Genomic DNA, 19,341 nt, shown 5'->3' on the forward strand with positions numbered 1-19,341 from the left:
CATCTTTCTCCACCGCGGAGGGTGCGGTGCCCGGTGAATTCCAGCCCGCGACCTTCAGGAACCGTCCAGCGCTTTAACCACGGCACCACCAGGGCTCCTTTCACCTTGGCCCGGTGAGTTCGTTCTGCGCATGCGGCGGAGGACACCGGCGATTGGTCGATGAGATAAATTCCGCAGGGCCGCGCTGATTGGCTCCTAGAGAAATCCTGTGTGTTCTGAGTGGTCAAGAAGGCCGGGGAGCGCGCGCGGGAGCGAGCTCCGAAATTGACTACCCGGAAGGCGGCTGGTGTGGGCCGGCCATGGCGCTGCAGCGCCTCGGAATCAGTCTGCAGCCGTGGTGCCCTTTGCATCTCCGTCTGGGTGAGCCGATGGCGACGCAGGTCCTGCGGGTCGGAAGGGTGGGCTGGCAGCCGGGGGGTAGCGCGGCCTCGGACGGCACCTACGCGGGTCTGGTGAGGCAATGGAGAGGGGTAGGTGGGCTAGGCGCCCGGCCTGGTGTGAGAGAGATGGCAGAGAAAGGAGAGAGTTTCCACTGTATCCCGTAGGGCGTTAAGGAGCTGGAGGCTACAATAGTAGGCTCCGCCCAGTAAAAATAACCGTTTAAAACAAAGCTTGGTCTGATTTGGTTCGTTGACATCGCGTCTCTGTCTTCTGGGCAGATCTCCAGGGCAAGCTCATTTACTGCTTTTGTTTCAATTAGCAAATCTGTTTCTTCAGATGCTTTTCTTGATCGAGTTCTTCAGGAGGTCACAAGTTCAACTAAACCTCTCACAGGCACCTCAAACGTTAACCTGCGTGGAAAGGAATCCCTTTGGGCCAGCTAAGCATGCATTTTGAATATGGCTTCTCAAAAGCCAGCTAATGGCATAGCTCACCTACAAACCTGAGAGTCCCGAGCCCTCCGAAACGTCCATACCCACAATCACTCATCTAACCCTTAGCAATAGCCTACATAGGCTGGTGCTCCATCCCTGATGCCACTCACTGGTTCAGGCCCTCATTAGAGCGTGTCCAGAGACTTGCGCTAGCGAGCATTCATTGCTTTCAGCCCACACCTCTGCCAGGCTCACTTTTAAAGCAAAACGTGGAAAGTGGCCAGTCTTTACATCTTTATTGCCTCCTTTGTTTCCTAAACAAATGACCAAATCCTTCACTGACCAACCCTGTCAGCTTTTCCACAGCATGAGGTTTGAAGTCTTCACCGCAGAGTTGCCATATATCATCAGACAAGCCTAACCTTGGTGTTTTATCTGTCAAATAGAAATTAAAATATCTGCTTCACCTAGTTTTTGTGAAGATTCACCTAACACATAATAATTGCTGAATAACTGCCCATACAAATTCTCAGTCTCCATACTGAAACCATTGTAACAATTTTATTCCCTAGCACTTTACACTGCCCTAGGCTTTACTTTCTATTTGGAAACAATTTCACTTGTTCCATGGAAAACTCCCATGGTCAGGGCTCCCTGACTCATCCTCCCCACGTGCAGTTCCTCTTCTTTGTGATTTTTCCTATTTCGTGCGTGCTCTAGTGTTCTACTCATCCAATGCTATTTTAACACTCATCCATTGTAAAAGATAACTGGTCTTTGAGTGTGTATGTAGCAAGCACACTGTTAGGTCCCTTGTACACATGATTCACAATAATTTTTCATGTTAATAATTCTTGAGTTTAATCACACATGATTGATCAGATCGAGGTATTATTAGCCTTGTTCTGTTTGACTCAAAAACTCTGGCATTTCTGCTTATTCAGGCTCTCTCTTATTTTAATCAAAAACTTGAGATAGTGAGATCTTTGTGGACAAGAATTTTCCAGCCCTCAGCTTTGTATCCTTGGCACTTACTTAGAGGTATCCATATAGTATTTTCTCACAACCATTGAGTGTGTGGATACATACTGTTTTTCCTCTGCCTGAAGTGAAGGAATATAGAGGTAGATGGAATCTCCATCCTTCTGTCCAAAGTGAAGTAATAAGGAGCATTGAAGTCCAGTGGATTAGGCACTGGCTGCTAACCACAAAGTCAGGAGTTTGGACAAGCCCTTCCGAGGGTCCACCAGATATGAAGCTCTCGCTCCCCAAAAGAGTTATAGTCTCGAAAACCCATAGGAGCTGCTCTGCCTTGTCCTATACGGTCACTCTGAGTAGGATTCAACTTGATGGCAGTACATTTTTGTTGAGTTGCAGGTTTCCATGTGTGAGCTACATCACCCCTTGTGGGGGAACCATCTAAGGGACTGCCAAAGCAGATACCTACACTTTATCCTGGATTATGGGCTATAGTCCAACATTTTAATTGCCAGGGGGCTACTGAGTATGAAAAAGGGCTAGTAGGCCAAATAAGTTTGGGAACCTGTGGAGTAAAAGATAAGTGATGTGAGTCTAAAGCTTGATAAGGCAGACTCATTAATAAGGTCTAAATCTGACATCAGATCTTTCTGGGTTTTGTTTGGCCTTAGTAGTTTTGGTCCAGAAATGAGATCAGAAATATTGGTGTGCATTTAAAGATACAAATATAAGATGAGGGGGCTTGCAGAGGTTTACAGAAAATGGAATGGCTTTTTCCATGAATTTTTTGAAGCCTCCCTGTACGAGAGGATGGGAGGCTAGAAAAGATGCAAGAACATCTGTTAGGAGAGTGACTAGGAAAAAGTAAATGAGGCATGTTAAACTATTCCATGGGAAAGATTGTTGACAGTCAATCCTGAGCGTCTCCTAATTTGAGTTGTTTTACTTTTCCTTCTTGAACGGAATCGCTTCGGTTTGTTCCACCTGGGTCATGTGCAGCCGTATTAGTGTGCAGGATTTTATGGACTTACATCTGTTTGCTAGCCTTGTAAATGCAAGTAAACTTAATCAAAGCAGGTCGAAGTAAGAGGGAGAGTGCCTTACTGGGTAGAAATATGGTGAGCAACTGGGGAGCAAATTGACAGGAGAGAGAAATAATTTCCCCCAAACCCATTATGAGCACAGGTGTTAGAAAGCAATGTGTCTCAAACTTTATTTGGGGTTATTAACATGGTTATGAGATTTTCACAAAGGTAATATGAGCCCATCTTTGATTAATCTGTTTCCTTGTCATATTGATTATTTGGTAGAGTCTGATCATTATGTGTTTCTAAGTCATTCACTGGGATTGTTATACCAAAAAGTCATTTTCCTTTGTGATAATTTTTGAAGAAGACCAGTCTCATAATGTCAGTGATTAGTTTTAAAAATATGTATTTCCCGAGCTGTTTCTATTTCCTTTAATTATACAGCATCTGCATTGCAGTCAAAGTGGATTACGACCAAATTATTTTTCTCATATACTCAGTCAAAAAAGATTGCTGTTTTTCTGTTTTGTTTACGTTTTACTGAGCACTTATTAATTCCATTCTGTTTTCCCTGCTTAGCATGGGTAGACACAGTGTGGGAACTGGATTTCACAGAGGCAGAACCATTGGATCCCAGCATAGAAGCAGATATCATAGAGAATGGATTGGACGCATTCACGAAACTCTATGAAAGTCTTCTCCCTTTTGCTACCGAGGAACACGGATCTACAGAGGTAAAAAAACAAAAACAAAAAACTAAAAACGAAGCAACCCATCTTTAGGTGTCAGCAGTGGAAGATAGAAGTCATTATTATATATTGTAAAGCTTAGTTAGTTTATAATTCCCAAATGAGTGCAATCGGCATTAAAAATGTGGTTAATTTTTTGGAATATCCAAATAGCTGTCCCTCAGAATTTCAAGGTATTAGTCTGTATTTTTGTTGTTGTTGTTGAAGTCATGATTTCTATTTACAACAGGAAACTACTGTTGTAAATAGAACCAAACTGGTTCAGAGACAAATTAGCCTGGCTAAGTCTTCAGAAGCGGATAGGTGAATATATGGTGGAACATAGGACAATGAGTTAGTCAGAGGATGGATTATGGGGTTCTGAAATGGGGTTCCACTGTGAGGTTCTAATAGTGTTTAGAGCAGATTCTGTTCTGCATATTAGAACTGCTTTATCATCACAGCTCTCTGAAGAAGACGTCCTAATGAGCCATATCCTAAGTAATGTGAATAGACCAATTTTAGAACCTGTATTATTATTTTGTGTTTTACAATTTTATTAGTAAATATACACAGCTCAGGGCTGTGTGGAATTTACTGAGAGAAAAAGGCTAGAAACAGGAGTACAGTGACTGATCAGACTGAGGAGATCAAGTTGACAGGTTCGGAAAAGGAATCTCTCCTACTGCTGCACTGTAGGTTACTTCTGTTTGTTCCTGGAAGTCATAAGTGGAATCCAGACATTTTTGGTGTATCTAATTTCTTTCACTCTTATTTGTAAAGTGTGGTTGTATGCTTCATTATCTTGCTCTTTTTAAATTGTAGCATAATATGCCATTAAGTATATATTTTCATTTAATCTCCTATAGATGGGCATTTGAGTTGTTTGCAATTTTTCGGTACTTCAGATAAAGCTGCTGTGAACACTCATGTACACGCATTTGTATGCACATGTATTTTAATTTCTTATGGATAAATATTTTGCATTAGACTTACTAATCCAGAGTAGCTATTTGCTTAAGAGAAATTACTAGACCAAATGGACAATGACAACTTTAAAACAAAGTTGAGAATGTAAGGTGGTGGGGGGCCTAGATTACTGGGAACAGTACAAGAATGGAAATAATGAGAATGTTCACATTGTGAAGACTAACCAGTGTCACTGAGCAACTTGTATAGAAATTGTCGAAAGGGAATCTTAAGCTACTATGTAAACTGTCACTGAAAATGCAATAAAATAATTTTTAATGGAGATTGCTAGAAAAGTTTTCCGAAGTATCGGCCAATAAAATGTCAACTTCTACAAAGACTAGAAAGTGGTTATCAGATGCTGCAGAGATGACTGACTAGGCTGAATTTGGAGACAAGGCTATCGAGACTAACTGTTTATGGGAGTAGAAAGCCCCGTCTTTCTGCGGCAAGCTGATGGTGGTTTCAGAACTGTCAGCCACAAGGATTGCAGCCAATGCATAGCCGCTGCACGACTCAGCCTACAAATTGCCTTCAGAGTGAGGATGTGACGACTGTAAAGGTAGAAGCTGTTTTGTAGTGAAAGAAAGGGGATTGTTGAGAGCCTTTTTACTATAAAATGAGCTCAAATATAAGGTAATAATATGCTTATTCAAGGCATTAGCCACCTAAGTCATCTCAGAGAAACAATTCAAGAATAAGACTGATACTGGAAAAAAATGAATGAAACATTTGCCATTTCCCATTTTTGTACCAATACCTTAGTGGCATAAGTTACATCTACCGTGTGCGACCTTCACCACCCTCACTTCCAGTGTTTGCAGCGTTCTCAACAGAAACTCAGTATTCCCTATATAGGGTTTCTTCATTTTTCAGTAACCACTAATGAGCTTTGGTCTTTATATATTTGCCTGTTGCAGATATTGCATTTCAGTGAGATGGATACACTGTGAGGGGGTTCGTTATCTTTCATTCCATTTTCCACAAACATGTGAAACCCTCTAGTATTTGTCCTTTATAATGGACTTGAACCACTTAGCATATATTTGCAGGGGGCATCTTGATAGCCAGTGTCCAAACTTTATTTCTCTCTATGATGACGTAATAATATCCCCTTTGGATGTAAACCACATTTTGTTTTTTCATCTGTTGATGGAGATTGGATTATTTCCCCTTTGGGCTGTGAGCACTGCTGCAGTGAACATTAGCGTACAAACATATGTTTGTGCTTCTGCTTTTAAGTGGGGCGGGGGGGGGGTACCTAGGAGCAGAATTGCCGAGTTGGAAGGTAATTTTATCGTTAACTTTTCTGAGGACCTGCCAAGCTATTTTCATGGCGGTGGCACCATTTTCTAATTCTATCAGCAAGGAATTCAGATTCTTTCAGATTGTGGACAGCGCTTGTTGGGTTTTGTGGCAAGCGCCACCCTGTTGGAGGTGAAAGCAGCCGCAGCGACACTAGATGAGGCGTTTTGCTGCTAACTGGAAGGTCAGCTCCACCAGCTAGGGAGAGCAGTGAGGCCTTCTGCCCTTGAAAAGGTCGATATTCTTAGAAACCCTATGTATTTTGAGATAAGACTGTTGCTGTGATTGGAATTGACTTGATGGCAGTGGGTTTGATTTGCATTCTCTGGTAACTAATGATGGTGAGCATCTGTTCATATGCGTCTTCACCATATGTATAGCTTCATTGGAAAAATATCTTAAAATTCCATGCCCATTTAAAACATCATTTTATTGGGGGCTCATCCAGCTCTTATCACAATCCATACATACAATTGTGGCAAGCACATGGTACATTTGTTGCCATCATTATTTCCAGAACATTTTCTTTCTACTTCAGCCCTTGGTATCAGCTCCTCATTTTTAAAATATTGTTATTTTTTCATGTCTTACACTGACCAGTGTCTCTCTTCACCCACTTTTCTGTTGTCCATCCCCCAGGGAAGGGGTTCAATGTAGATCATTGCCCGTGTCTTGCACCTTCCCCTTCCCCTCCTGGTATGGCTACTCTCATTTTTGGCCCTGAGGGGTTTATCTGTCCTGGGAATCCCTGTGTTTCCAGCTCTTATCTGTACCCATGTACATGCTCAGGTCTAGCTGGATTTGTAAGGTGGGAGTGGGGGGCGGGGATTAAAGAAGTAAAGGAAAGTTGTGTGTTTCCTCAGTGCTGTACTGCACCCTGATCGACTCCTCTCTTCCTTGTGTCCCTTCTGTAAGGGGATGTCCAACTGTCTACAGATGGGTTTGGGGTCTCCACTCTGCACTCCCCCTCATTCACATTGATAAGACTTTTTGTTCTGGGTCTTTGATGTCTGATGCATGATCCCACCAACATCTCATGATCACACTGCCTGGAGTGCTTCTTCCATGTGGACTTTGTTGCTTCTCAGCTAGATGGCCGCTCGTTTGTCTTCAAACCATGCCCATTTTTTATTAGGTTTTTTCACTTTTTGTTGTTTAATTGTAAGGGTTTCATATAAACATTTTATGGCTACTTGATGTAGTTATTTTTTTACCAACATAATTTTATATATTCATTTGTCTTTCCCTTCACTGAAATTAATATGTATCCACGCTCTAGTTAGTAATTTGCCTTTCCTTTGCTTTCAACCCTAGGTTATCATGAAAGGATACTTCTGTTGGTGTGAAAGGCTTTCTTTCTTTTTTTTTTTTTATTTACAACAATGGTCTCGTACAATGTTTGTCCTTGACATTGCCTTGTTTCACTCAGTGTCCTCTAAGTTCATCCATATTATAAGATGCTGGCAGATTTATTATTATACCTCAGCGTTGCGTAGTATCCCATTGTGTGTCTGTACCATGGTTTAGCCACTCTTCCTTGATCCTTATCTTTTTACCATGGTGAATAATGCTGCAGTGAATCTAGGTGTGCATATTTCTATTCCTGTTGCAGCTAATACTCTTCTAGCACAAAAATTTGCCCACAGAAAAAGATTTCTCCACCAGCAACAACCAAAATTGAACTCAAAACAAGCCCAGAGTGAATCCCAGGTGTTTCTTGCAGTGCTTGCCTGTGTTGCCCATTTCTCGGTGCAATGGAAGGAGAGTGGGAAAAGTAGGACATGGACCAAATATTGGGATTGCTGGTCACATATGATATTTCGATTTCCAACATTTTGGCTGAAGTACCATTCTGTCGTCCGCCCACCGTGATTGCCCCACTGTACAGCCCTACTACCAGCACTGTACAGGCCTCCAGTTCCTGCCGACCCTAAGCAGCATTTGTTGCTTTCTCCTTTTTCAGAACTTTGCTGTCAATGCTGACATGAGATGATAGCTCACTGTTTGGATCTGTATTTCTCTAATGGTATTTCTTATGTTTACTGGCTGCCTACTTGTCTGTTTTACTATTGAGGTATTGGCATGTTCAGTGAAACTTAAGATATTAGCCCTTATTCGTTGTCTAGCATTCATATACATATGATGAAATGCATATGCATTGAAAATACCATGCCTCAGGACAGGTGCACCTTAGTCCTCAAAGTAGCATCCTTGTTTTTTTCAACACTTTAAAGTGTTGGATGATATGAAGAACACAGCATCAGGATTAGAGGAAGGCATATTAACAACCTTTGCTAGGCAGATGACGCAGCCTCGCTTGCTGAATGTGAGAATTTGAAGCTCTTGCTACTGAGGATAAGGTTTGCAGCCTTCAAAATGGATTACAACTTAATATAAAGAAAACAACTGGACCAATGGTTAATATCATGATAAGCAGAGAAAAGATTGAAGTTGCCAAGGATTACATTGTGCTTGGCTCTACAATCAAACCTCATGAAAGTAACACTTGCGATCAAAGAACGCATTCATTGTGTAAATCTGCCTTACAAAACCTCGAGAGTGTTGAAAAACAGAAGTTACTTTAAGAATTAAGGTATGCCTTACTCAAACCATTTCCTCTATATGTGTTTATTAGGAGAAGGCATGGGACAAAAATAAATTTAATATAATCATGTTTCTATATATATAGGGTCTATTTACTTTTTCACCAAGGCTACTTTAGAAATCTATTGAGGGACTAACTTGTGTGGGTTTTCTCTTCTCCCATTGCCACAGTCTCTTGTCGGGGGTGCTCAGTGGTTAGCCATGCTGTGTCTCAGAGTGGAGCAGCTGTACCAAAGGTTTTCAGGCTGTCATCTTTTGGGAACAGATCAATGGTTATTATCCTTGGAGGCCACTCGATTTGTCTGGATTCTGGATGCCTCAGTTCGGAATGAGAGTGAAAACTGGCCTTTGGGTGCATGTAACGCAGATGAAGGGTGGCCTGGCTGAGTAATCACTGATTCGTTGCTGTGTATGCTTGACCACTGCACCACTAAGACTCCTTTCAGTAACTAATAGACATAGCCCAAAGGTCTTAGTGGACTTGGGACCTTTACCTATTTGTAACATTCCAAGTACTTTGAAAAAAACCAAATACTAGGTTTCCCCATTTCTCTAATTATTCATTTCCATGATTTCTCCTTTATTCTCCTTCCCTTAGAATCTTTGGACCTTCTTCACTGAAAACAATGTATCTCAAAGTACGCTCGTGGCATTATTCTATCATTTCGTTCAAATAGTGCATAAGAAAAACACCAGTGTGCAGTACCGGGAGTATGGCCTTCATGCTGCTGCGCTTTATTTTCTGCTACTAGAAGTTCCAGGTATGTGTGTTTTAGTATGATAGCACAAATCTTTCTCTTTCTACGTGGTTTTCATTTTATACTTTGCTTCCATACTTATAAAACAGGGCAGTGATGATTGTGCTATAGGTATGTTCTGAGGATCAAATAGGATAGAGCATGGGAAATTGAGATAGTTAAAGTTTATTGTGCCAACCTGGCCAATAAGCACCTGTGGGGTTAATTGAAGGGCAGAAAGACAAATGGCCCCATGAGCCTCGCCTTTCAAGTTCTCAGGTCTCTTGCTTTCTGATGGTCAGAGCAGGGTGCAGCTGCCTTAGCCAGTTCTCTGCTTCTACAAGACATCCCTGAGGAGAAGCCACATGGACCTATCCAATGCAGCCCTGGGTGCTGGAGCGCCGTGTGTGGAGACCCCTGCCAGCGCTGAGATGCTTACACATTCACTGATTCGGCTTTTCTTCTGCAGTCAGCATCATTGCATGTGTTTTGTGAGATGGAGGAGGATTTTTTGGATTGGTGTAGGACATGCAGGCTAATGGATTTGTGGGCTTGTGCAGCACTGGGTCGGGATGTTTTCTTGATGTGCACTTACCCTTTATATAAAACTCTCCTATACATGAGTTTCTGTGGATTTTTTTCTCTAATGTACTCAGACTAACACAGAAATACTGGTTCTTTTGTAGATGTTAGAAAAATGTCTTTCCCATTTTTTCCTTTAATGTATTAATTTTTTGATAATCTACTCTGTTCCTGATAGGCTGTACTTTTAATTTAATGCAAATAACGTGAGAGGCTTAAGACTAGAGGGAGGATGTTTCTAATGTTTACTACACCCCTCCCCAGCCCCCCAACTAATTACCTCAGTCTGAAATTCGGACATGACTGCTCTCTATTCTCCCAGCTCCTTATTCTGGTTTAGAGTAATTGGGGTGCTCATTGTCTCCTCCATACGGGTTGAAAATAGGTGTAAAACTATTGTAGTCGAGAAATCGTCTAATAGCTAGTGATAGTTGATGACAGAAGCAGAGGGCAGACTATTCATGGGGACGGTTACAATTCTTTTATTCTCAGAGCACTTGGTGGCTTTCCCAGGAGTAATCAAGAAATCGTTTTTCTTCCTATTGCACATCCTGGGAACATGAAGAACTTAGGATTTATCTAGAACAGAAAATCAGTTTGCTAAGGGCATTTGTAATTAATGTCAAAGATTTATTCTGTATGATTTTGGAGTTGGTAAAATGATGTGCATAAGTGCTCAATGTTGTTGTTGTTTTAACATCAGTATGTAAAAAAATTTAGCATAGGACACTTGTGAAAATACCTTAAAGGGAGAGTGTGGTTGACATTAAAAACACAACACCAAAATAAATAACACTGTGAGTTACATTAACGTACCATAATCTGTCTCTATATCTATTAACCAATGATAAGGCGAACATGAACATTCTTGTCCTGTTTCTGTTTTTAAGGAGAACATTTAGTCTTTTAAGTTTGTTTTAACTAGATTTTTAAATGGTGACCTTTGTCAGGCTGAAATCTGTTTGTAATAGTTGTCTTTTAACATGAAAAGAGGTTGGGTTTTGTCATTACTTTTCTGTATGTGATGATCATGCAATTTTTTTCTTTATCTCATTAATGTAGCATATCCCATTGATTTAGTTCCATGTGTTATATCATAGTTCTGGTCCTGTGATAAATTCCACTTGGTTATAGGATTTGTCATAATGTGCTGAAGTCATTTTACTTACATATTTTGAGAAATTTTGCATTTATAGGTCTACAGCATACACATGCCCCTAATACACCCACAGTGAGAGTAGGGAGAAGACTTAAAAAGTTGATGAGAAAATGGAATTAAAAGACTGAAAAATAATGGAATTTTTCCACAAACTTTCCTTATTTTTCTTTGCCCAACACAATTTCTGCCAACTTTTTGAAGCCTCTTCATGTATGTTTATATACCTTATATTATTATACTTCACAAATAATGCATTTTTTAATAACGAAGACTTGTGTCGACCCAGGGTCCAGCCAATATATCAGGACTATTTTTCCAACAGCTGAACTTAGCGTCTCTTTTCACATTTTGGTAATTTTCAAGATATTCCAAACTTTTCCATAATGCTTGCTATAGCGTAGATAATAGACGACCTACCCATAGCCATTCAAGCTCATTTTGGCCACATATAAAGAATCAAGCCTATATATTTTCCACAGGAGCGGATAGCCTCATCTTTCTTCCAAGGAGTGCTTGTGTGTTTGAACTACCAACTTTGCACTTAGTCTTAACGCTTACCAGACAGCAACACCAGGGCTCTTTCTAATAGACTATAGTAGGGGTTCTCAACCTGTGGGTCGCGACCCCTTTGGGTGGATGAACTAACCTTTCACGGTGGTTACCCAATTCATAACAGTAGCAAAATTACAGTTACAAAGTAGCTACGAAAATAATTTTATGGTTGAGGGTCAGCACAACATGAGGAACTGTATTAAAGGGGCATGGCATTAGGAAGGTTGAGAACCACTGGGCTATAGTATAGTGTAAGTATTATTTTTATATGTGCCAAAATTTTGGACGACTCACGTTATTGCAATATTTGCTTTGTAATGATGATCTGGAACTGAACCCACAATCTCTGTGGTATGCCTGTATGTTTGTGTGTGTGTGTGTGTGTGTGTGTGTATTCCTAAAAGATAATCTTCTGATGTTTGACTGGTTTAAGTATGTAAGTATGCAAGTGATACCTGTCTCATAGAATGAATTGGGGGGTGTTCCAGCCTCATCAGTTTTTTGGTAAGAGTTGTGAAGTATTGAGATTATGCTTTGACTGTCGTTAGAATTCACTTTTCCGTCAGTCTGTTGTACCGTGCTGACTTTCGTGTTGCTGTGATGCTCAAAGCTACATAACAGGTATTTCAAATACCAGCAGAGTAACCCAAAGTGAACAGATTTCAGTGGAGTCTCCAGACTAAGAATACATTATTAAGAAGGAATCAGCTGCCTACTTTGGAGGAATTAGCTACTGAATACCTTTTCAATAGCATCAAAATATTGTCAGATACTTAGGCTTCATGAATTGAAGCACAGCATTTTAAGAGATAATACCAGAAGAAGAGCCCCTTCGGTCAGAAGGCACTCAAAGTACGACTGAAGAAGAGCTGCCTTCTCAAAGTGGAGACAGCCATAATGACATGAATGGAATAAAGCTTGCCAGAGTCGACCTTCATTTACCGATGGAGCACTACTCAAAATGAGAAGAAACAGCTACATAAATCTAACAATGAAAACTTGGAATGTACAAAGTATGAATCTAGGAACATTGGAAGTTGTTAAAAATGAAATGAAACTTGCCAAATCAAGATCTTAAGTGTTGGTAAACTGAAATGAATTAGTATTGGCCATGTTGACTCGGTCATATATACTATGCTAGGAATGACACAGCCTAGAAGAACAGCATTGCATTCTTAGTCAGAAGGACATTTCAGGACCTGTCTTGAAGTGCAATGGTGTCTGTGATAGGATTATATCTATCCTGTACAAGGAAACCTAATCAATACAATTATCCAAATTTAGGTACCACCTAATAAGTGAATAGTGAAGAAATTGAAGAATTCTGCAATGTCTTCAGTCTGAAATTAATCAAACATGCAATCAAGATGCATGGATAGCTTTTGGTGATTGGAACGCAAAAGTTGGAAATGGGAAGGAACAGTAGTTGGAAAATATGGCCATGGTGTAGACACAAAGCTGGAAATTACATGATAGAATTTTGCAGATCAACAACTTGTTTATAGGAAATGCCTTTTTCAACTACACAAGACCATGACTATATACATGGATTTCTCTAGCTGAAATAGATGAGAATCAAATTCACTACAATGGTGGCAAGAAATGGTCGAGAAGTGCTATATCAGCGGCTAAATCAGACCAGTGACTGATTGCGGAACCAACCCCCCAGTTACTCATAAGTTCAGGTTAAAGCTGAGGAAAATGAAAACAAGTCCACGGGAACCAAATATGACCTTTAGTTTATACCAGCTGTATTTCAAGTGCATCTTAACAGATTTGCCACATTGAAAGTGATGAGCTATGGGAGGACATGAGGACTATCATGAAGAAAGCAAAAGGCCATTAAAAAGACAGGAAAGAAAGAAAAGATCGAAGTGGATGTCAGAAGCAACTTGCCCTGAATCATAGAATAAAGCAAACGGAAAAAAACAATGACATCAAAGAGAAACTTATCAAAGCCAAATATAATGAAATGTGTAATGCCCTTGAGTTAGAAAACCAAAAAGGAAGCAGATGCTCTGTATATCTTGCACTGAAAGAACTCAAAAAAAAGTTAAGCCTGATTTGCAACATTGAAGGATTCTATGTGGAAAATATTGAATGCTGCAGGAAGCCTCCGCAGAAGATGGAAAGAATCCACAGTTACTGTACCAAAGAGAACGGGTCCACATTCCAGCGTTTCAAGAGGTAGCTTAGGTGCAAGAACCAATGGCACTGAAGAAGTTCAGGCTGCACTGAAAACATTAACCATAAACAAGACTCTAGGAATTGATGAAATACCAATTAAAGTATTTCAACAAGCTGATGAAGCACTGGAAGCACTCACACACGTATGCTAGGAAATTTAGAAGACAGCTACTTGGCCAATTTACTGGAAAAGATCCATATTTGTACTCATTACAAAGAAAGGTGACCCAACAGAATGCTCAAACTCTAGTACAATACCATTGATAGACCACGCAAGTAAAATTTTCCTGAAGATTATCCAACAACAGATACAGCAGTATATTGATAGGCAGCCGTCACAGATTTAGGCAGTATTCAGAAGAGAACATGGAGCAAGGCATATTATTGCTGATGTCAGATGGATCATGGTCCAAAGTAGAGATTACCAGAAAGATGTTTACTTGTGTTTTATTGAGGATGCAAAAGCATTTGACTTTGTGGATCATATAAACTGGATTTTGGAAATCTACGTAGATATTTATGACTGTTATGTCTTCTAATGACTGTTATGTCTTCTAATGAATTGACCTTTCTGGAATTATGTCTTTATTGGTCCCTTTAGTATTGTGTATCTTCCTTGTAATTTAGTCTACATTGTCTTGTGACAATGTTTTTGTTACATTTTTTCCTGCATTTATCTTATGTCCAATTGTATTTTCCTATATAAGGGGTTTTTTATTTGCAAAACATATAGTGAAGTCATGCTTCTTAAAATCCATTCTGGCAATCTTTGCTTATAGGAATTATCAGTATGATTAAGTCTTTGCCATTTTTCCTCTTGGTCCCATATAGATATTGTCCCTTGTTCCCTCTCCTTCTGCCTTTTTAATGGATTTTGTATTTTTATACATATATTTATGTGTATATTTTATGCATATTACCTATGCGATTGCATAGCCTTGGTGTCGTGGGGGTTGTGCACTAGGCTGCTAGCTCGCAAGTCAGCAGTTTGAACTTACCAGCTGAACCACAGGAGAAAACTGTGGCTTTCTACTCCCATAAAGAATTGCAGTTTGGGACACTCACAGGAACAGTTCTACCCTGTATTATAGGGACACTATGAGTCAGAATGGACTTGATGGCAGTGAGACTTGTTTGTGGGTATTCAGCCTACTGATTAGAATATTGGCACCAGTTTTCACTATAAACTCTAGTTTTTGAGGTATAGAACATATGCCACATACCACTCTTCACCCTGCTTAGCCATTAAACAATCATCTTGCTTAGATCCACTAACAGTGCACATGGAAGCTACAGTCAAGAGATTCAGAGATTCATTGCATTGAGTACATCTGCTGCAAGTCCTTGTTAAAGTGTTGAAAAGCAAAGATATTATTTAGCGGACTAAAGTGAGCCCGAGTCAGACCGTGTGCCCTGTGAGTGAAAGCTGCACGTGGACTGAAAAGACCAAAGAAGAACCGATGCATCTGAATGATGGTGCTGGAGGAAACTAGTGGGACGTCCCATGGACTGCCACGGAACAAACCAACCGCCTTGGAAGAACGGCCGTTTCATCTCGCCTGCTGGGTACATGTTAGGAGAGACCCGTCCCAGAGAAGAATGTAACGCCTGCTAAAGTAGCATGGCAGCCCAAAAGAGGAAGACCTCTGACAAGATGGATTGCCATAGCGGCTGCATCAATGGGCTCAATTGACATAAGAATGATTGTGAGGGTGGCGCAGGATCAGGCAGTATTTTTTTCTGTTGTACATTGGATCACTATGAGTTGGAACTGACTGGACCACACCTAAAAACACCCACAAAAACAACAGCTTAAGATATAGTGAAATACCATATCTAAGAATCAAGAGCTGGCATAGTCTCTCCAATGTAATTTTCTGAACATGCATCCAAAGTAATCCCAGGATCAGGCTTTAAAATGAAGACACTGAAAAAAAAATTTTGTGTTTGGCAGTGTTATGATAGGAAAAATCAAGCGAAGCTATTAGAACTGCCTCTTTTTAGGAAAATTGTAAGCCCAAAGAATGTTATATTCCTGAAGGGATTGCTGAGATTCTTGCCATCAGGAAGGACTTGAAAGATAACGGGATGGTTCTCAACATGGGCCTGTTATATTCTCCTCTTTGGACTCTACCAAACTAAAAAGATGGATCTTACTGAATGACTGGCTTATCCTAAATCTAACCCGGTGGTGCTCCAATTGCAGCTATTGTTCCAGATGTTTCATTACTTGAACAAATTATTATTTCTCAGTTCTGGTTTTGAAGACTCATCAGAAGCAGGTTACTGAATGGCAATGAGTGAGTTTGATCCTTACCCAAAGAATTCTGCAGTCTTCAACTTCTACCACATCAAAATGGTAGTTTGGGCGTTCTGGCCGTACTCAAATTGTGTTCCTTTGAAACGTTCTTTGATTTTTGAAGAACAAAAGGAAATCGGAATAGGCTATGTCGGCACTATTGGTTGGGAAGAGTAAGGTTTCCAGGTAAATTATTGTAGGACAGCCCTTGCTGTCTTGCTGAGCAGGGGCATTGATAAAGGGAAAAAGGACATTCCTTGGTACAAGTTTCTTGGCCTTTCCCCCACAGATGCAATTTCCCATATTCTTAAAACATCTCCCCAATGAGCTCCTATGGTCACCTCTTTGTCCTTCCTAGAAAGCTATCAAGATTGCCCCTTTGGAATTAAATTGAAAAACTCTCCATAGCCTACTGAGATGTTCTTTCTGCCTTGAATTTAACTGGCCACGCTAATCCCCTTGGAAGCCACTTTTTATGGGACCTTATTTTGAAGGTGCCGTAATGAGACTAAGACAGATGGATCACTGAGAGAACTTGTGAAGCTCACGTCGCACAAACTTGTTTATACATCTTTCTCTCTTCTAACAGATTTGTCTTTAAATTTACCTAGTCTAGTATTATGGTTACCTCTTTTTAGTGTAGAAAATACATATTTTTTCATTTTTTTTACTTTCAGCCTGTTTGTGTCCTTGGAGCTCAGGATGTAGCTAGGTGTCAGCATGTAGCTAGATCTTTTTTTCTTTTATCAATGTTGGTACTGCCTGTTGATTGAATCATTTAGTCCATTTACATTTCACTGTAGTGGTTACTGATAAGAAGTGAATTACTTTTGTTATTTATTTATTTTTATGTTTTAAGCTTGCTTTTTTACCCTTTACTGCTTGCTGCTGCATTTTGTGGGTTTATTCTAGTGGGCTGCTTGTGGATCAGTGTTTTACAATGATTATACACTGTGAGAAGGGCAGTTTTCAAAACAGCTAGTCCATCATTTCTAGATGTGGAAGTCACATAATATATTTCTAATTTAGCACTATTGATCATCCACTAAAGCTGAAGATGATATGGTACCACTGATAAAGGATCAATGTAATTCAGTTCAGCAGAAAGGCTGGTTTTGGCTTCTTTACTCTTCATCTGTTTTTATAGGAACTTTTCTAGACAGTGAAATTAACATATGTTTTTACTCTGTAAATAGGCAGTGTAGCCAATCAAGTGTTCCATCCAGTGATGTTTGACAAATGCATTCAGATTCTAAAGAAGAGCTGGCCCCAGGAATCTAACTTGAGTCGTAAAAGAAAGAAAGAACCACCTAAGAGCTCTCAGGGTAACTCAAGAGGGACTAGAAAGAGAGTGAAACCACGGAGAAGACGGGATATTGAGGTAAGAAGTGATTGGAGTAATAAAATATATACTTTCTCTGTCCATGGTTTTGATCTATTCAGAGATTGACCTTAGATTAAAATGTGATTTCTGGTATTTTGATAATTACCAGGAGGTCATGTAACATGGCCAGTTTATCCAGTATGTTTTTAAGTCATCTCTTAACTTGGTATAATATTGAGTACATTTACGCTAGCTCTCTTCCAAGTTCCTGATCATCTCTTATCCTTGTGCTCCAAGTGTCCAAGAAAGCATTCTACCTGGTGCTGCGTTTAGTATATCATCTCATCGTTAGTGAGGGTGCTTGAAACATTCTGAGGACTCTTGTACAGGAGAGCATAGAATGACATCAATTCCAAATTCTCATGGAGTACACAGGAAATCCTGGTTCATTGACTTTAAAACTTCTAAGAAACAAGGAATATTTTCATTGACACAAAATTATAGGACCAGGAACTATTTTGGCCCTCCAACAATTTACAGCGTGGTTATGGAAGGCTGGAATAATCACAGGATTTTGTCAAAGTCTTATCAGTTCAAAGCTTCAGCCACTCTTTCAAGTTCAACTGGACTTGGTTTAGATTCATTGATAACAAATGGACAAAGTGTTAGGCATTATTAGAAAGTTACCTATGCATTTCTTTTCACAACCTAGATGGATATAATTTTACAAGAGCAAGAAGAGGAGGAGGATATTTGTTTTTCTGCCCGGGATCTTTCTCAGATTCGAAATGGCATCGTCTGTCTTTTCAAGAATTTCTTAAGGCTTCTGCCCAAGTTTTCCCTCAAAGAAAAGCCACAGTGTGTTCAGAATTGTGTAGAGGTAAGTAAAAATTGTCCTGCGGGCGAAAGATGAGGCTTTCTGTTCCTGTAAAGATTTATGACCTGGGAAACCCAAAGGGCCAGCTCTGTTCTGTCCTATAGGGTTGAGATGAGTCAGAATTGACTTGGTGATAGTGAGGAGCAAAAAAAAAAAAAAAAAAAATCCAAGGACCTTGGGACATCCTCAGAGGGCATAAAGTGTAGGTAATATTTAATGACCAGGAAAAATTCAGCCTTTTCTTTGTGTTGTTTTCCAGATCTTTGTTGCATTAACTAATTTTGAGCAAGTATTTGATGAAGTTCATGTTTCACAAATCAGGTGAGCCATTAAGTCTTCCAGTGTTCAAATTTAATGTAGTATATTAATTTTTTCTCTGGTGGAAATACAAAAGCTATTCTATCATAATTGGTAAAATTGAAAATATACTTATTTTAATATGACATATTGTTAAGTATTCCATACTAAGGTCTATTAATTCACTCATCTTTTGCATTCTTTATTTAGAAACATCGTGGAAGCAAAATACATACCAGAACTTGCCTATCATGGATTGTATTTGCTGTGCTCCCCGATCCATGAAGGAGGAGATAATAAGGTAAAGGAAGCCAGAATCAAATGCAATAACTAGCTGAGTTAAAAGTATACAAAATATACTGTGAGAAAATGTTGAAAGGATCTGATTGAGTGATATTTTCATTTTCTAGATTATTTTCATTTCAGATCATCTACAGGGGCAATAATAGTGTGGTGATTATGAAGATAGTGGTGGGGTGTTTGGTTTCTAATTCTGGCTCCACGTCCTACTTAGCTATGTATTCTCATTTAGACAAAAGATATAAAAATCTTACCTTTCCGACAACTATCTTGAAAGGATTGATAAAATAATGCAACATGTTGGACAGATTTATCATTCTTTTGTGTTTAAAGTACAGATGTGATAGAATTCATCTTAATGTCCTAATTCTGTTTCAATAATCTAGTTTTTTTTTATTGTCCTTGACAACATAAAATCGACAGCATATACCAGTTCAAATATCTACATGTACAATTCATTCACATCGCTTGCAGTCTTCAAATTATCCCAACCACTGTCATCCACTTCTGAACTAATTCTCCCCAGTACCAAACTCACTGCCTTCTACATTTCCAACTTTTCAAGGTTTTATTCTCACTTTGATCCCATATAGTAGATCC

The 19,341-nt window shown here is 39.7% G+C and overlaps 1 protein-coding gene across 2 annotated transcripts in view; it reads left to right on the forward strand.

The window, feature by feature from the left end:
* Window positions 1-203: 203 nt before the first annotated feature.
* The window catches only part of NCAPD3 (non-SMC condensin II complex subunit D3), a 93,038-nt gene continuing 73,900 nt past the window's right edge, over window positions 204-19,341 (forward strand). Inside the window, exons 1-7 of one of the 2 annotated variants that reach the window (XM_075564063.1) lie at window positions 204-360; window positions 3,401-3,555; window positions 9,026-9,188; window positions 17,140-17,324; window positions 17,980-18,147; window positions 18,404-18,465; window positions 18,652-18,742. In XM_075564063.1, coding sequence (XP_075420178.1) covers window positions 300-360; window positions 3,401-3,555; window positions 9,026-9,188; window positions 17,140-17,324; window positions 17,980-18,147; window positions 18,404-18,465; window positions 18,652-18,742 — 885 coding nt within the window. In that variant the 5' untranslated portion in view covers window positions 204-299. The remainder of the gene's footprint in view (window positions 361-3,400; window positions 3,556-9,025; window positions 9,189-17,139; window positions 17,325-17,979; window positions 18,148-18,403; window positions 18,466-18,651; window positions 18,743-19,341) is intronic. The other variant, XM_075564062.1, reaches the window with a different exon arrangement.

The sequence above is a fragment of the Tenrec ecaudatus genome, chromosome 12, assembly GCF_050624435.1.
Source record: "Tenrec ecaudatus isolate mTenEca1 chromosome 12, mTenEca1.hap1, whole genome shotgun sequence".
Lineage (NCBI taxonomy): Eukaryota > Metazoa > Chordata > Mammalia > Afrosoricida > Tenrecidae > Tenrec > Tenrec ecaudatus.